This window comes from Tupaia chinensis, unplaced genomic scaffold (assembly GCF_000334495.1).
Source record: "Tupaia chinensis unplaced genomic scaffold, TupChi_1.0 Scaffold000104_1, whole genome shotgun sequence".
Lineage (NCBI taxonomy): Eukaryota > Metazoa > Chordata > Mammalia > Scandentia > Tupaiidae > Tupaia > Tupaia belangeri.
In genome coordinates this window covers 3,725,828-3,739,701 of record NW_006159568.1, presented here as the reverse complement: position 1 = coordinate 3,739,701, position 13,874 = coordinate 3,725,828, and the positions used below count along the sequence as shown (strand labels likewise).

Below are 13,874 nucleotides of genomic sequence, written 5' to 3'. Positions count from 1 at the left end.
CCTGGGTTTCTTGTATCACTTAAGTTCATCTTTTCTTTTCCCTCTCCCACTCCATGCAACAAGACAGTCATTGAAGTTTGGAAAATTTAGGATAAAATAATAGAAGTCTTAGGTAGTAAATATGGCCAACCAGTAAACAATAGGGTAAGTAGGTGAAAATTTATATTGGTGGTGACTACACTGTGACTTTTTTTTATGGAGAGATTTTCTCTATAGGGTGCATGCGCTCGCCAGACAGACAGAGACATAGAGACAGAAAGCGAGAAATCATCCCCCAGGGGGGATGGTCACGCCGCAGTCCCTTCTCCTCCATTCTCCTCTTGGGATCCTGGGCACGCACGCACACGCACCCAGCGTGAGTTTTAAGCCACCAGGTCCGGGACGCGAACCGCGGTCGACTATGTGGGAGTCCAGCGACGTAGCCATTATGCTAACTGCTGGTTCCCACTACACTGTGACTTTCAAGAGATAGCAGAGGGCTAGGCAGTGGCACAGTGGTGATGTAACTGAACCCACATGGGAAAGATCTTGAGTTCACATCCCAGGATCTCCCTGAGCACATCAGGCACATGTGCCTGTGGTGCAGGCCAGCTGAGACTGGAGTAGATCATGGTGTGAAGACTCTGTTTAGGGGTGACTGACTGTCTCTGTCATAGAAATAAACAAACTTGGAAGGGGATTCAGAGCAGCTGTTCCACAGGGACAGCCTGCAGGCCTGTCAGACCCCCCTTTTGAGGGGAATATTGGGTCAGGATATGGGTTAGGAACTCATGCTTATTGGGGACCAACCAGGTAGCTGAATTAGTGAGACATAGAATGAGTCTTAAAAAGAAAGGCAGTGGGACCAGAGAGACTAGAAAGCTGATCAGAGCATATGCCACCCAAATACTTACCCTCGGGGGAACCAGCAGTTAGCGTAATGGCTATGTCGCTGGACTCTCATGTAGTCGACCGCAGTTCGCGTTCCGGTCCCAGTGGCTTGGAACTCAAGCCGGTCGCATGTGCGTGCGTGCCCAAGATCCCGAGAGGAGAATGGAAGAGAAGGGATTGTGGTGTGACCATCCGCCCTGGGGGGTGATTTCTCGCTTTCTGTCTCTATGTCTCTCTCTGTCTGTCTGGCGAGCGCACGAGCCCTATAGCGAAAACCTCTCAAAAAAAAAAATCTTACCCTTGGTTCCAGACAGTTATTGCCAGTTCAGGAGTATAGGCCAGGCCCAGTGTTGCTAGGTCTTCTGTTTGACTGCTTCCCTCTCTCCCACCATTTAAAAAACTCTGGCAGTCTTGTTTTTAAGAATTATATATTTAATTTTGTCATCGTTATCATCATCATTATTATTATCATTATTATATTTTAAAATTTGCTACAGGACATGTGTACTGACCAGAGGAAAACAAAGAAAGAGAAAGGGAAAGTCAGAGAGCAAGCCACCAGGTCTAGAACTTGGCCCAGTTGGCCATGGGGGAATCCAGAACCTTAACCACTATATCACCTGCTGTCCCTGAAATCCTGTTTTGGGGGTGTTTTTTTTTTTTTTTTTTTTTTTGTTTTTTAAGTTTTATGACTTAATACTTTGTAGTTTTCAAAAGAGTTACTTGTTTAATTTTATGTATTTGTTATTATTACTGTATTTTAAAATTTGCTATATGGCACATGCACTCGCCAGAGAGGAAGTGAGAAGGCAAGCCACTAAGTCTGGGACTTGAACTGTGGTCAGCCATGTGGGAGTCCAGTGTTTTAGCTGCCATGCCACCTGCTAGCCCCTTTATTTTGTATTTTAAATAAAATATGTTTGGGGCCAGCTGGTGATGGATGACTGGATCCCACATGGCTGACTGCGTGGTTCTAGTCCCAGACCTGATGACTTGAAAAATTTGCTGAGTGCATATGTATGCCTGCCCAAAATCCTGAGAGGAGAATGGAAGAAAAGAGATTGTGGTGGGACCAGCAGTTGGCGTAATGGCTATGTTGCTGGACTCCCACATAGTCGACCGTGATTCGCGCCCTGGACCCAGTGGCTTAAAACTCACGCCAGGTGCGTGTGCGTGCGTGCCCAAGATCCCGAGAGGAGACTGGAGGAGAAGGGATTGCGGCGTGGCCATCCCCCCGGGGGGTGATTTCTCGCTTTCTGTCTCTCTGTCTGTCTGGCGAGCGCACGCGCCCTATAGCAAAAACCTCTCCAAAAAAAAAAAAAGAGATTGTGGTGTGGTCATCCTGTCTCGGGGGTGCTTTCTCACCTGCCCCAGCAAGTACTTGTACATTATTACAAATAAATAAGTTAATGAGTAAGTAAATAAAATATGTTCGGCTCATAGACCATCATTTTATACTATGTAGGAGGTTATTTTTAGATTTAGCTCTAGACTAGTTAACTATGTCAAAAGACTGATGATTTAGTCGTCTTTCAGTATCAGTGGGGAATTGGTTTTAGAACCCAATGCAGATACAAAAATTCGTGGGTGCATTTTAAGAGGGGACTTCAGGAAGTTCATAGAAAATGGAGTTAACATACAAGTTTATTTTGCCTCCGAATTTTTTTTTTTTAATTTCATGCATTTAGTTTTTAAGATTTATTTTCCATGAACTTTTTGAAGCTCCTCCTTGTAAAACAATAGAGTTGGGAGGTAACCTGTGCACATCCTCCTGTGTACATTAAATCATCTCTAGATTACTTGTAATACTAATACAGTATAAATGCTATGTAAATTGTACTGTTTCATTTGGGACATAATAACCAGAAAAATAATTCAGGACAGATGCAGCTGATTTTTTTTTTAGTATTTTCATCTGTATTTGGTTGAATCGAAGCCTGTGAAACCCACTGATACATAGAATCAGCTGTATCATATTTTGAATTTTTGTAACTTAAATCCTTGAAAGCTCTGACTTAATTTGGCATCCTCAAGTCTTACTTGTTTAGGACTAATTCCATGTAGACGAGAGAAATTAACAAGAATTCTGAATTGTAGATCTTTGTGTGCAAAACGTACTCCAGGTATAGGATAGAGAGGCATAACCCTTAGAAAACACATTGTTTAAATAAGAAGCTGCATGTTTCTGCTCACTGTGAATGATTCCAGGCCATGCTTTTTCTTAACTTTTTCCAGAACTTTCATAGAGAAGCACTGTTGGCTGTTTGAGACTCATCTGCCAGGCTTTGATTTGTAATTGCTCTAAGCCAGAAAATAGAATCTCAGATACTTTTGGACTCAGGAGGTTAGGGACCGATTTGGCCACATCTTGGTGAAGTCATTTGTGTATAAGCACATCTTGTTTTCTTTTTATTATTTTTTAAAGAATTATTTATTATTTTATTATTTTTATTTAATTTGACCAGAGAGAGAGAAAGGTAAAGTAAGAAAGCAAGCCACCAAATCCAGGGACTCACACTGTGGTTGGCCATGTGAGAGTTCAACGCCTCAACCCACCATGCCACCTGCTGGCCTCAGCACATCTCAATTTCATGCAAAAGGAAGTTGTTAAATCTAGTACCTACCATCACTTTTTTTTTTTTTTTTTTAATAGTGTTTGTGGGTTCACCAGAGGAGAAAGCACCCTCCAATGGGACATGGTTATGACACAATTCCTTCTCCAATTCTCCATCCTATTGGGTTTTAGAGCATGTAGACATATATGCCTGGTGTATTTTTCAAACTGCAAGGGCCAGGATTCATACCGTGGTCTGCTGTGTGAGATCTGGCTCCCCTAATCACTAGGCCACAGGCCCAGTCCTAGGTATAGCATTTAGTAGCTTATGGTACTTAGAGCATACAATACTGTATTCCACTATGTAGCCTTTTGGCCCAGTGTCTGACCAACTCTGATTGACTGACTGAAATCTTATGTCTTGCAGATGCTGTTGATGGAGTAATGAATGGTGAATACTACCAGGTACAGAGTACTCTGATTATGTTGAATGATAATGACCAAGAGTCTTCCTTTCCTGTGATTGAATTGACTGACCTAGAAAGAGACCCCAGATCTTTGACTTTCCTGGATATACTAGTAGCTGGTATGTTACTTACCAAAGTGGAAGGATTTAAAGAAATGGCACTGTTACAAGAGCATTATTTTAAAATGCCATTGACCTGTTCCTAGTGTTACCACCTTTAGTCCCAAGAAATGACCTTTCATGATGATGATGTTGATGGCTAATTTAAATATTATCGTGCCGTGTGCTGTGTCAAGCACTGTAATAAAGTAGTTACTAATGCTTTAAGTAATTATTTTTTTAAATCTTTGTTTATAGTCCAGTTAGGTTAGCCTGGTAATATTCTGTAGTTCAACAGGTGAAATCTCTAAAGATGAACATCTTTTTGAGCAGCCTTTATTAATTTATTAGCTTCCAAATCCTACCCACTGTAAAGAGACTTCCTCACTCCTTGTGACTCACATTTGCCTGCATTTTTATCCTTCTTTCCCTGGTGTGACTGTCATATCTGTACATTTTCTTTTGGACTCTCTTCATAGGATTAACTATATTTTCATTAGGGTGGTATTAAATGACCTTTTTTTCCTGTGTGGTACGGCAGTATTAAGAAGTCTTAGGTTGTAGGCCTTGGTTTGCTGCATACTTTTCTACTTTGAAAACCACACATAATCTCTGTGTCAAGTGAGGAAACAAACTGATAATGCTGTTTCCTAAGAAGTCCATTACCTGCCCCCAACTTTCTTATCTCTCACTCTGGTCCTATAAGATGTTGACTACTCTCCTTCATCGATGCACTTGTAAGGATTAAGTGTAGTAATGTTGAAATATCTCTGTTGCATGTAAGGCTGTGTTGTTGACTTTAAGGTGGTCTTTTAACGTTTTGTGACAGCCACCAGTGTTGTATGTAACCAGAAGTTGTAATTGGTTGATGAACCACATTTCAGGAAGGAGTTTTTGGTACTGACAGCAAAATTGTGTTTTGTGTTAAGGAGAGTAATGGTCCGACAGACAACTATGCAGCTATTTCACAAGTGGACCGATTGCAATCAGAGCCTGAAAGTATCCGTAAATGGAGGGAAGAGCAGACGGAACGCTTGGAAGCCCTTGGTAAGGAGTTGCTTTCTCTCTTTGAGTGTCTGTTTTCAGTGGAATAGTTGACCTAAACCTTATTGTTATCTATGCTTAACTTTAATTAGCTATACTATCCTCGTCTGGTTTGGGGAGGATATCTTTTCCAGCCTAAATGTCACAAGGTCACCCCCATGGCAGTACTTAATCATGGACCATAGTGTGAGGAAATTGGGTAGCCCAGAGAACCACCTGGTGCATTCTCTTCTCTCAAAGGGAAAGCAGAAAGCTCTGGGTTGGAAGTGAAAGACTGGGTTTAAGACCCAGGCTTAACTTACCAGTTGTGGACATGTGATTGCTGAATTATTTCAGTGTCTATGTCATCATCTGTGAAGAAAGATAAGTGTTACTGACCTCAGGGGTAATCTGAGGTGGTATGCATGAGTGTGCTTTGTGCTTTTTTTTTTTTTGGTATCATTTGAAGACTTAAAGTAACATGAGGTCTGTTAGGAAACATGTGCAGTTTGTTTTTCTTAACTCTAATACTCATATGAGGGAAGTTTTTCTATTTTGGTGGATGAGAAAATCAATGATCATAGGTAGAATAAGTATTTGAATCTTTTTTTCCCTAAGTTTTTGTTTGTTTGTTTTGCTATAGGGTGCATGTACTTGCTGGAAAGACAGACAGACAGAGAGACACAAAGCAAAAAATCACTTCCCCAGGGAGGATGGCCACACCGCAATCCCTTCTCCTCTATTCTCCCCTCAGGATCTTGGGCATGTGCCCGGTGTGAGTTTAAGCCACTGGGTCTAGGACTCGAACCGTAGTTGACTACATGGGAGTTCAACGATGTAGCCATTATGCTAACTGCTGGTCCACTCCACCTTATATTCTTTTCTTAATTTCATATTACAGTGTCAGATAGTGGGCCAGCCCTGTGGCCTAGTGGTTAAGGAAGTCAGTTGCCACATGACCAACCATGAGGTTTGAATTGCAACCCAGTGGCTTGAAAAACATGCCAGGTGCATGTGCATACACAGGATGGATAAGTGGAGTAGAAGGGATTGTGGTGTGACCACACTGCACTGAGAGGTACTTTCTCCCTCTCTCACTTTCTTCCTCTGCCAAGTACTATGTGCCCTCTGCAAAAAAAAAAAAAAAAAAAAGTCAAGCAAAACAGTTGAAAGGAGGAAAGGGACTGGCAGGTGGTGTGGTGGTTACGATCGATAGACACCCACATGACCATCCAGGGTTTGAATCCTGGACCTAGTGGCTTGCTTTCTTACTTTCTCTCGCTCACTCTATCCCTCTCTGCTCACATTTAAACAAATAAATAAATAAATGGGTAAATAAAGTTAAATAAAAATATTTTTTTCTTTTTTCTTTTTTTTTTGGAGAGGTTTTCTTTTTTTTTTCCGCTATAGGGCGCGTGCATTCACCAGACAGACAGAGGGAGACAGAAAGCGAGAAATCACCCCCCTGGGGGATGGTCACGCTGCAATCCCTTCTCCTCCATTCTCCTCTCAGGATCTTGGGCACGCACGCACACGCGCCCGGTGTGAGTTTGAAGCCACCGGGTCCGGGACGCAACCGCGTTCGACTACATGGGAGTCCAGCGACATAGCCATTACGCTAACTACTGGTTCCCAATAATTCTTTTTATTGAGAGGTGTTTGCTATAGGGTGTGTGCACTCACCAGAAAGAGAGAAACAGAGACAGAAGGCAAGAAATCACCCCCCACTGGGGATGGCCACACCGCAATCCATTCTCCATTCTCCTCTTGGGATCTTGGGCATGCATGCACACGCTCCTGGTATGAGTTTAAGCCACTGGGTCCAGGAATCAGACCATGGTTGACTACGTGGGAGTCCAGCGACATAGCCATTGCTGGTCCCGAATAAAAATAATTTTTAAGAAAAAAAAAGAAAAAGAAAATGGGGGCCGGCAGGTGGTGTGGTGGTTGGGAGCACTGGACTCCCACATGGCCAACCTTGGTTTAAGTCCCAGACTTGGTGACTCTGTTCCTTTCTGGTCAAGTTTGTTTGTTTAAATAAATAAATAAATAAATTTTTTTTTTTTTTTTAAAAAGGGAAATGAATATGTGTGTACCCTTAATTAACATTTCACCATATTGTATAATCCTTATATAAATGAGGAATACACAAAGTTTTTTGACTGGTCTGATTTAAAATACGTACATCACATACTTCAAGTGTAAAGATTTCATGTAGTTTCCCCAAAATAATGACATTCTATGTTACCACATCAGCAGTATTCTCTCTTAAAAACCACTGAACTAGTGAAAGCACGAGTACTTATTTTTCAGATGGGGAACTGACCCACAGAAATAGGAAGGGACTTGACCTAGATAACACAGCCGATTAGTGCCAGATCTTTTTCTCTCTAATCCAATTTATATGGCTTTTAGAACAAAGAGCATACTGACGTTTGAGCACACGTAACACTATGCAGTAGTGATTTCTTTGATGGTGGAGTTACTCTGTATTTACTCCATCCAGTATCACAGTGACATGTGGCTAGTGTGACTGAGAAACTCTTCAAATTTTCTTTAATTTTAATAAATTGAAGTAGCCATGTGCAGCTAGTAGCTATCATATTGAATAGTGCAGCTTTAGGAAGATGAAAATAAGTCTTTATGGTCCTTGCTTGTTCTTTTTTCTCATTCTTTTGTTTTGTTTTGTTTTTTAAATGATATAGGGTGCATGCACTTGTGAGAGAGAGCGTGAGAAATCATGCCCTAGTGGAGATGGCTATGCTTCAGTCCTTTCATTCTCATCCATTTTCCTCTTGGGATTTTGGGTACATACACACATGTGCCTGGAGATTTTTCAAGCTGTTGGATCTGAGACTCAAACTACAGAGTTGACTATGTGGTATCCAGCTACTTTAATCTCTGTACCACCTGATGTCTCTGTGTCTCTTTTGAGTAGGACTAGAGGCAAGACATAGTTGTTATTAGTACTGTTGGAGTATTTTTCATGTTACAGAACCCAACTTTCTATTTTCTTTTATCTAAAGTTGAGCAAAAATTTTCTTCTCTGTACAGAGCCATTTTGGTGTCTAGAAAAGTTTCATTTTCTTTTTTTCAGTGATTAAATTGGGTACTTCAGGAATACTCCATGAAGTTGTTTCCATAACATTTGGCCTTGCATTGTAATTCAGTTGAATTCAGTTGGTCTGTGACAAGGTATTTTTCTTCAGTCTCATCTTTCTTCCTTGCAAGTGCTAGGAGAAAGCATGAGAAACTAAATATAAAGAACCCATGTCAGTGGTTTGTAATCACTGCTTGATGCATTCTCAAATGATTTTCTTTTCTGTGAACAATAACGTGAGTGTCCAGCAAAGCCGGCGCCTGTTGGTGTGCCTTGCTCTCAGAGGGCTCTTTACCCTTCCCTCACACTGCTCCCTCGCAGACTCAGAGATTACATTCAAGTTTGGATCTTTGTTCTGTTGAGCTGAGCATTGAAGGATTTAGAATCCTTTTGTTGTTGTTTTGGTTTTAATAATTGTTTAATTTTATTTATTATTATTATTATTTTTAATCTGACCAGAGAGAGTTAGAGAGAAAGTGAGAAAGTAAGCCGCCGGGTCCAGGACTTGAACTGGTTAACCATGTGGGAGTCCAGTGCCTTAACCACTATACCACCTTACTGGCCCCAGAATTAATTTTTTCTTTTTTTTTTTTTTTTTTAGTTGCAAAAGGGCATGTGCACTCACCAGAAGAGATGGGAAGAAAGTACCCCCCCATAGGATGTCATGCCGCAATACCTTCTCCATTTCTCTATCCCTTTGGGGTTTGGGGCTGGCTCGTGCATATGCCTGGCATGTTTTTCAAGCCATTGGGGTGGGATTTAAACCAAAATTGGCTACTTGGGATCCTGCTCCCTTAACCACTAGGCTATGAGGCTGGCCCAAAAATTCTGAACTTAAATTGCCAGTAGTGGTTCTAAAACTTATAAAAGCCAGAAGACAATTTAAGTGTATTGTCTTGTATACCAGCTATAATCTATACAGATAGATGGTCACCGTTTTTATTTTAAAAAAGATTAATTTTTCACAGATAAATGTTCATGTTATTTTTTAATTTGACCAGAGACGGCAGTGTGAGTGGGCTGGAGAGAGAGAAAGTGAGAAAGCGAGAAAGCAAGCTGCCAGGTCTGGGACAAGAACTGTGGTTGGTCATGTGGGAGTCCAGAGCACTTAACTACCACACCACCTGCTGACCCCTGTAAAGAGATTTTTGCTGTAGGGCGCATGTGCTCGCTGGAGAGACAGACTGAGAAATTAGCCATGCTACAATCCCTTCTCCATTCTCTTCTTGGGACTTCAGGCATGTGCATACATGCCTGGTGCATTTTAAGCTGGCAGGTCCAGGACTTGAACCACTTCGATTATGTGGGACTACAGCAACATAACCATCATCATGCCATCTGCTGGTCCCTGTAATAAAAACATCTAAATATCATTATAATACTTTGAGAGGGGCCAGCAGGTGGTATTGTGGTTAAGGTGCTGAACTCCCACATGGTTGGCCATTGTTTGAGTCCTGGACCTGGTGACTCGAAATTCACGCTGGGCATGTGTGTGTGTGCGTGCATGCGTGCGTGCGCACTCGTGCCCAAAATCCTGAGCAGAGAATGGAGTAGAAGGGATTGCAGCATAGCCTCCCCCACGAGGGGTGATTTCTCATTTTTCCTCTTTGTTCTCAGTCTCCAGCAAGCGCACATGCCCTATAGCAAAAACCTTAATACCATTGAGAGAAAATATTCTTCAACCAAAAAGTTAAATTTTGGAAGTGATTTTACCACCATTGAAAAGGAAATTCTAGGGGCCGGCAGGTGGTGTGTTTAAGGGTACTGGACTCCCACATTGTTGACCTCGGTTTAAGTCGCGGACCTGGCGATTTGCTTGCTCTCGTTCTGTCCTTCTCCAGTCAAATTTAAAAAAATAAATAAATGGATCATGAAAGTTAAATAAAATAATTCTTCTTATTATTATTATTTTTTTTTTTTTTACAAAAAAAAGAAAAGGAGATTCTAGCATTTTAATGTGGTATTTTTCCGTTTCTGGTCCACAAAGCACCATCAGCCCATACCATCTCGCATTGCAGCAGAGCATCTTCCATTGCACATATACACTTAACTCCATGGACAGAGATACTATAAGGTTACTCTGTATACTTCAGAGTCATCAGTGGAAAACTATGTAAAATGCTTCTCCTTCTGATAAGTTGGATAACAAAGAAAAGTTCATTTTATTCTGAAACTTGGAGAGAGTTTTAGCTGCTGTTAAACTGCTACTTACAGTTAAAGATCTCTCCTTGAATACAGTAATTACAGATGGAGCCTTGCTCTACACTTCTAAAACTGTCCGGATCACTCATGGCCTCTTCCTAGTCACAGGTTGTGATTATTCTGAGACTTGCTTTTCTTTCTGTCCCTCCCTTTGTGTGTGTGTGTGTGTGTGTGTGTGTGTGTGTGTGTTGTTTTTTTTTTTTAATTGCCAGAGAGTATCTGTACTCACTATAGAGAGTATTAGCAAGCCTCTCTTGAGGTATGGTCACACCTTAATCTCTTTCTCCTGCATTTCTTCATTCTCTTGGGATTTTAGGCATGCATGCACATGCCTTTGGCCTAGCCTCCAGGTCTAGGATTCAAGTCATGTGACATACATCTTCCTTAACTACTAGGCTAAGGGGCTGACCCTGTCCCTCACTTTGGAAGTGGCATGAAAATGGAAGTAAAATATGATCTTTAGAGTGAGACCTGGGTTTGTTTGTATTTTTAAAGAATTATTTTATTTAGCTTTTTAATTCTTATTTTAATTTTACCAGAGAGGAACAGAGAGAGAGAGAAAGAAAATGAGAAAGTCTGGGACTCGAACTGTGGTCAGTCATGTGGGAGTCTAGCACCCTTAACCTCCACGCTACCTGTAGGCCCGCAGACCTAAGTTTGAATATTGATGCATTCACTCACATTTTCTGAGCTTTAGTTTTTCTCAATGCTAAAAATGTGATTAGAGTTTTCCTTCTTGGATTGTTGCAAGGTTTAAATGAAACATCTGCAAAGTACCTGCCAAGAAGGATGTTCTTTTTTTTTTTTAATATTTTAAGAATTATTTAATTTTATTTATTCATTCATTTATTTTAATTTGACCAGAGAGAGACTCACAGAGAGAAAGTGAGAAAGCAAGCCACCAGGTCCAGGACTTGAACCATAGTCAGCCATGTGGGAGTGTCCAGTACTTTAACCACCATGCCACTCACTGGTCCCCAAGAAGGATGTTCTTAAGAACATTTTTAAAATGCAGTATCAGAGTAACTTCAAGTGTTCATTGCACAGCTGCTGCAACATGTATTTCTTCATCTACCATCATATACTAACGTATGTCTCTCGACTAAATGTCTTAGGGAAAAACCATATTTAGTCCTATGAAACTTCATGTTCAGGAGTCAAGTCTGATGGAAATGCTAGGTGTGCATTTTCTCGTCCTCATCTCGAGACCCTTTGGTTAACTGCTATTGATCTCACACCCCTACTCCCTGCAGTTCTCTCCAGTGGATTTCTTTCGTACTGTGCCTTTCCTGGCTATGCTATGAAGTAATGCTGCAGTCTAAATAGGAATGAATGTTTTGTGGTCCTCTTCAACTCTAATCTATATTAGACCATTATCTGGTTACATCATCATCTCTCCCTCTGGTAATTTTCCTAATAGCTCCCTCTTTCATGGAAGTGCTTCAGTCATGTGACATCCAGCACTATCTTAACATCTTGTGTTTGTTTCCAAAACCATTAATTATCAAACCTGGAGTGTAGGCTAGGGATCATGAGAAAAGTTAAAAGGTTATCTACAATATTGTGGCACCAGCAGGTAACGTGGTGGTTAAGGCTGGACTCCCACATGGCTGACTGTAGTTTGAGTCCCGGACCTGGTGGTTTGAAAATCGTGCTGGGAACTTGTGCATGTGTGCCCAAGATCCAAGGAGGAGAATAGAAGAGAAGGGATTGCGGCATGGTCGTGCCCCCAGGGGTGATTTCTCACTTTTTTTCTCTTCCTAGCAAGTTAACTTACCCTATTGGGGGAAAGAAAACTTTTTTTTTTTTTTAAGAGCATTATTTACATAAATATCCCACCCTGAACTAATATTGACAGAATTATTAAAGGATCATCTGTCATTGCTTTATCTAAACCCAGCTGGTTCCCCAAAAGACTTTTTGCTATGGAAAGTCAGTATTTCCCACTCCTCTCCCCCTGCCCAAAACAAGACAAAGCAGATGTCAGTGAACTGGGAAAAGGTAGCTTGATCACATTGCATCTCAGGAATAGGATTGCTGAGATCTAGAGTCAGTAATACAAACAGGAAAAATAAAATTTTATCTTCCCCTCCCTGCTGTTCTCCCCTAACACATAGACACACATACCTGCTGCACTGGCCATAAATTCAGTGAGACCAAAATACACTGATGAAGTGAACTGAACTTTGGACTTTATCTCATTTCCATTGTCTTTCTTTTCCCTCTCCTTAAAGATGCCAATTCTCGGAAGCAAGAAGCAGAGTGGAAAGAAAAGGCAATAAAGGAGCTAGAAGAGTGGTATGCCAGACAGGATGAGCAGCTACAGAAAACAAAAGCAAACAACAGGTCAGTCTACAGTGATTCAAACCTAACAGCTTGTTTTCCAGGATTGAATCAAGTCCATTTTTCACGATCCAGTTGAGGTTCCTGGCTGCTACCTCCTCTAGTATGAAGTGTCTTTGCAACTTTTAAAAAGGTGTCTGAATCACAGAGGTTGCAAGTTTCTTGGGTTTTGTGAGCACAATTCAGCCTATCCTTTGGCTCCCAGTTACAGTGAGTTGATACTTTAACGAGAGTTTGATTAACTTGCATTACTTGTAATGGTGTGTGTCAGTGAATAAAAGAGTGATTTCATAGATTAGGACAGTGTGTAAAAAATGGAATCCTGAAGTGAAAGGTTTGTTTCATAACTATTCCCAGTGCTCATTTCTTGGGAGATGATTATGGACTTGGTCATGTAGTATCCTGTAAATATAACCCTGCCCTCTGAAAGCCACTTCACAAAGGTGTTCGTTAGCAGGGAAACGTGCTGTGTAATCAGGTAGCTAGGGATGTTCCAACTACAGAACGGTTCTCTGATCTTATCTGTGCTTAAAATGTTGAGTTGATTCCTGTAAATGCTCTTTTCTGAATGGGTCTTACTGCAGAGTAAGTAGTTGCAGGAAGAAGAGAGAGACATGATCAGCTTTGCTTCCTTTAAGGTTGGCAGGTTGGCTTTATTTCCTCCACTGGGTTCAGAACCCAACTTTACATGAATAGTCACTCCATCACTTCAGTGTAAACACATTCCTCACCAGGCCTGGTTGTATTTTTAATTTTCAGAGTAGAGCCTTAGGTTCTTGTCCTCAGAGGCAGGAAGTAGGCTGGGTTAAGTGCCCTGTCACTGTCAGCTCTGTTAGATGGAAATCTGCTGGGAAAAAAGGAACTGCTTTGCCACCCAGCCCATACCATTGTGGGGCATCCGTGACAGAACAGATGGAGTCTGTCTTCATACAGCAGCCCTCAGCTGGCTCCTTTTGGTCATCATTCTGCTGCCTGCAGCCAGGCTCAAACCCTATCCTGGCCACCTTCCTCCTTCACATGCAGCCTTGAGGGGTGCCTTCCACATTCTACTTTAAGTTCTGTGGCATGGGTGGTGAGACTGCTCTCTAATCTGGTGTTGAGTTGCCAATGGTGAAGGTTGCCATTGTCTGAGCATGTGGTCAGAATGGAGTACAGGCAGGTCCAGGCCTCTTGTCTCCTTGTACCTGAAGATACAAGTTCAGATCTGTAAGGAAAGA

At 41.5% G+C, this 13,874-nt stretch overlaps 1 protein-coding gene across 3 annotated transcripts in view; it reads left to right on the top strand.

Annotated features, from left to right (window-relative positions):
- CLTA (clathrin light chain A) overlaps window positions 1-13,874 on the top strand; it is a 29,742-nt gene that overhangs the window by 9,373 nt on the left and 6,495 nt on the right. For all 3 annotated transcript variants that reach the window (XM_027770039.1, XM_027770040.1, XM_027770041.1), the window contains exons 3-5: window positions 3,852-3,889; window positions 4,919-5,036; window positions 12,549-12,660. In XM_027770039.1, the coding sequence (XP_027625840.1) occupies window positions 3,852-3,889; window positions 4,919-5,036; window positions 12,549-12,660 (268 nt within the window). The remainder of the gene's footprint in view (window positions 1-3,851; window positions 3,890-4,918; window positions 5,037-12,548; window positions 12,661-13,874) is intronic.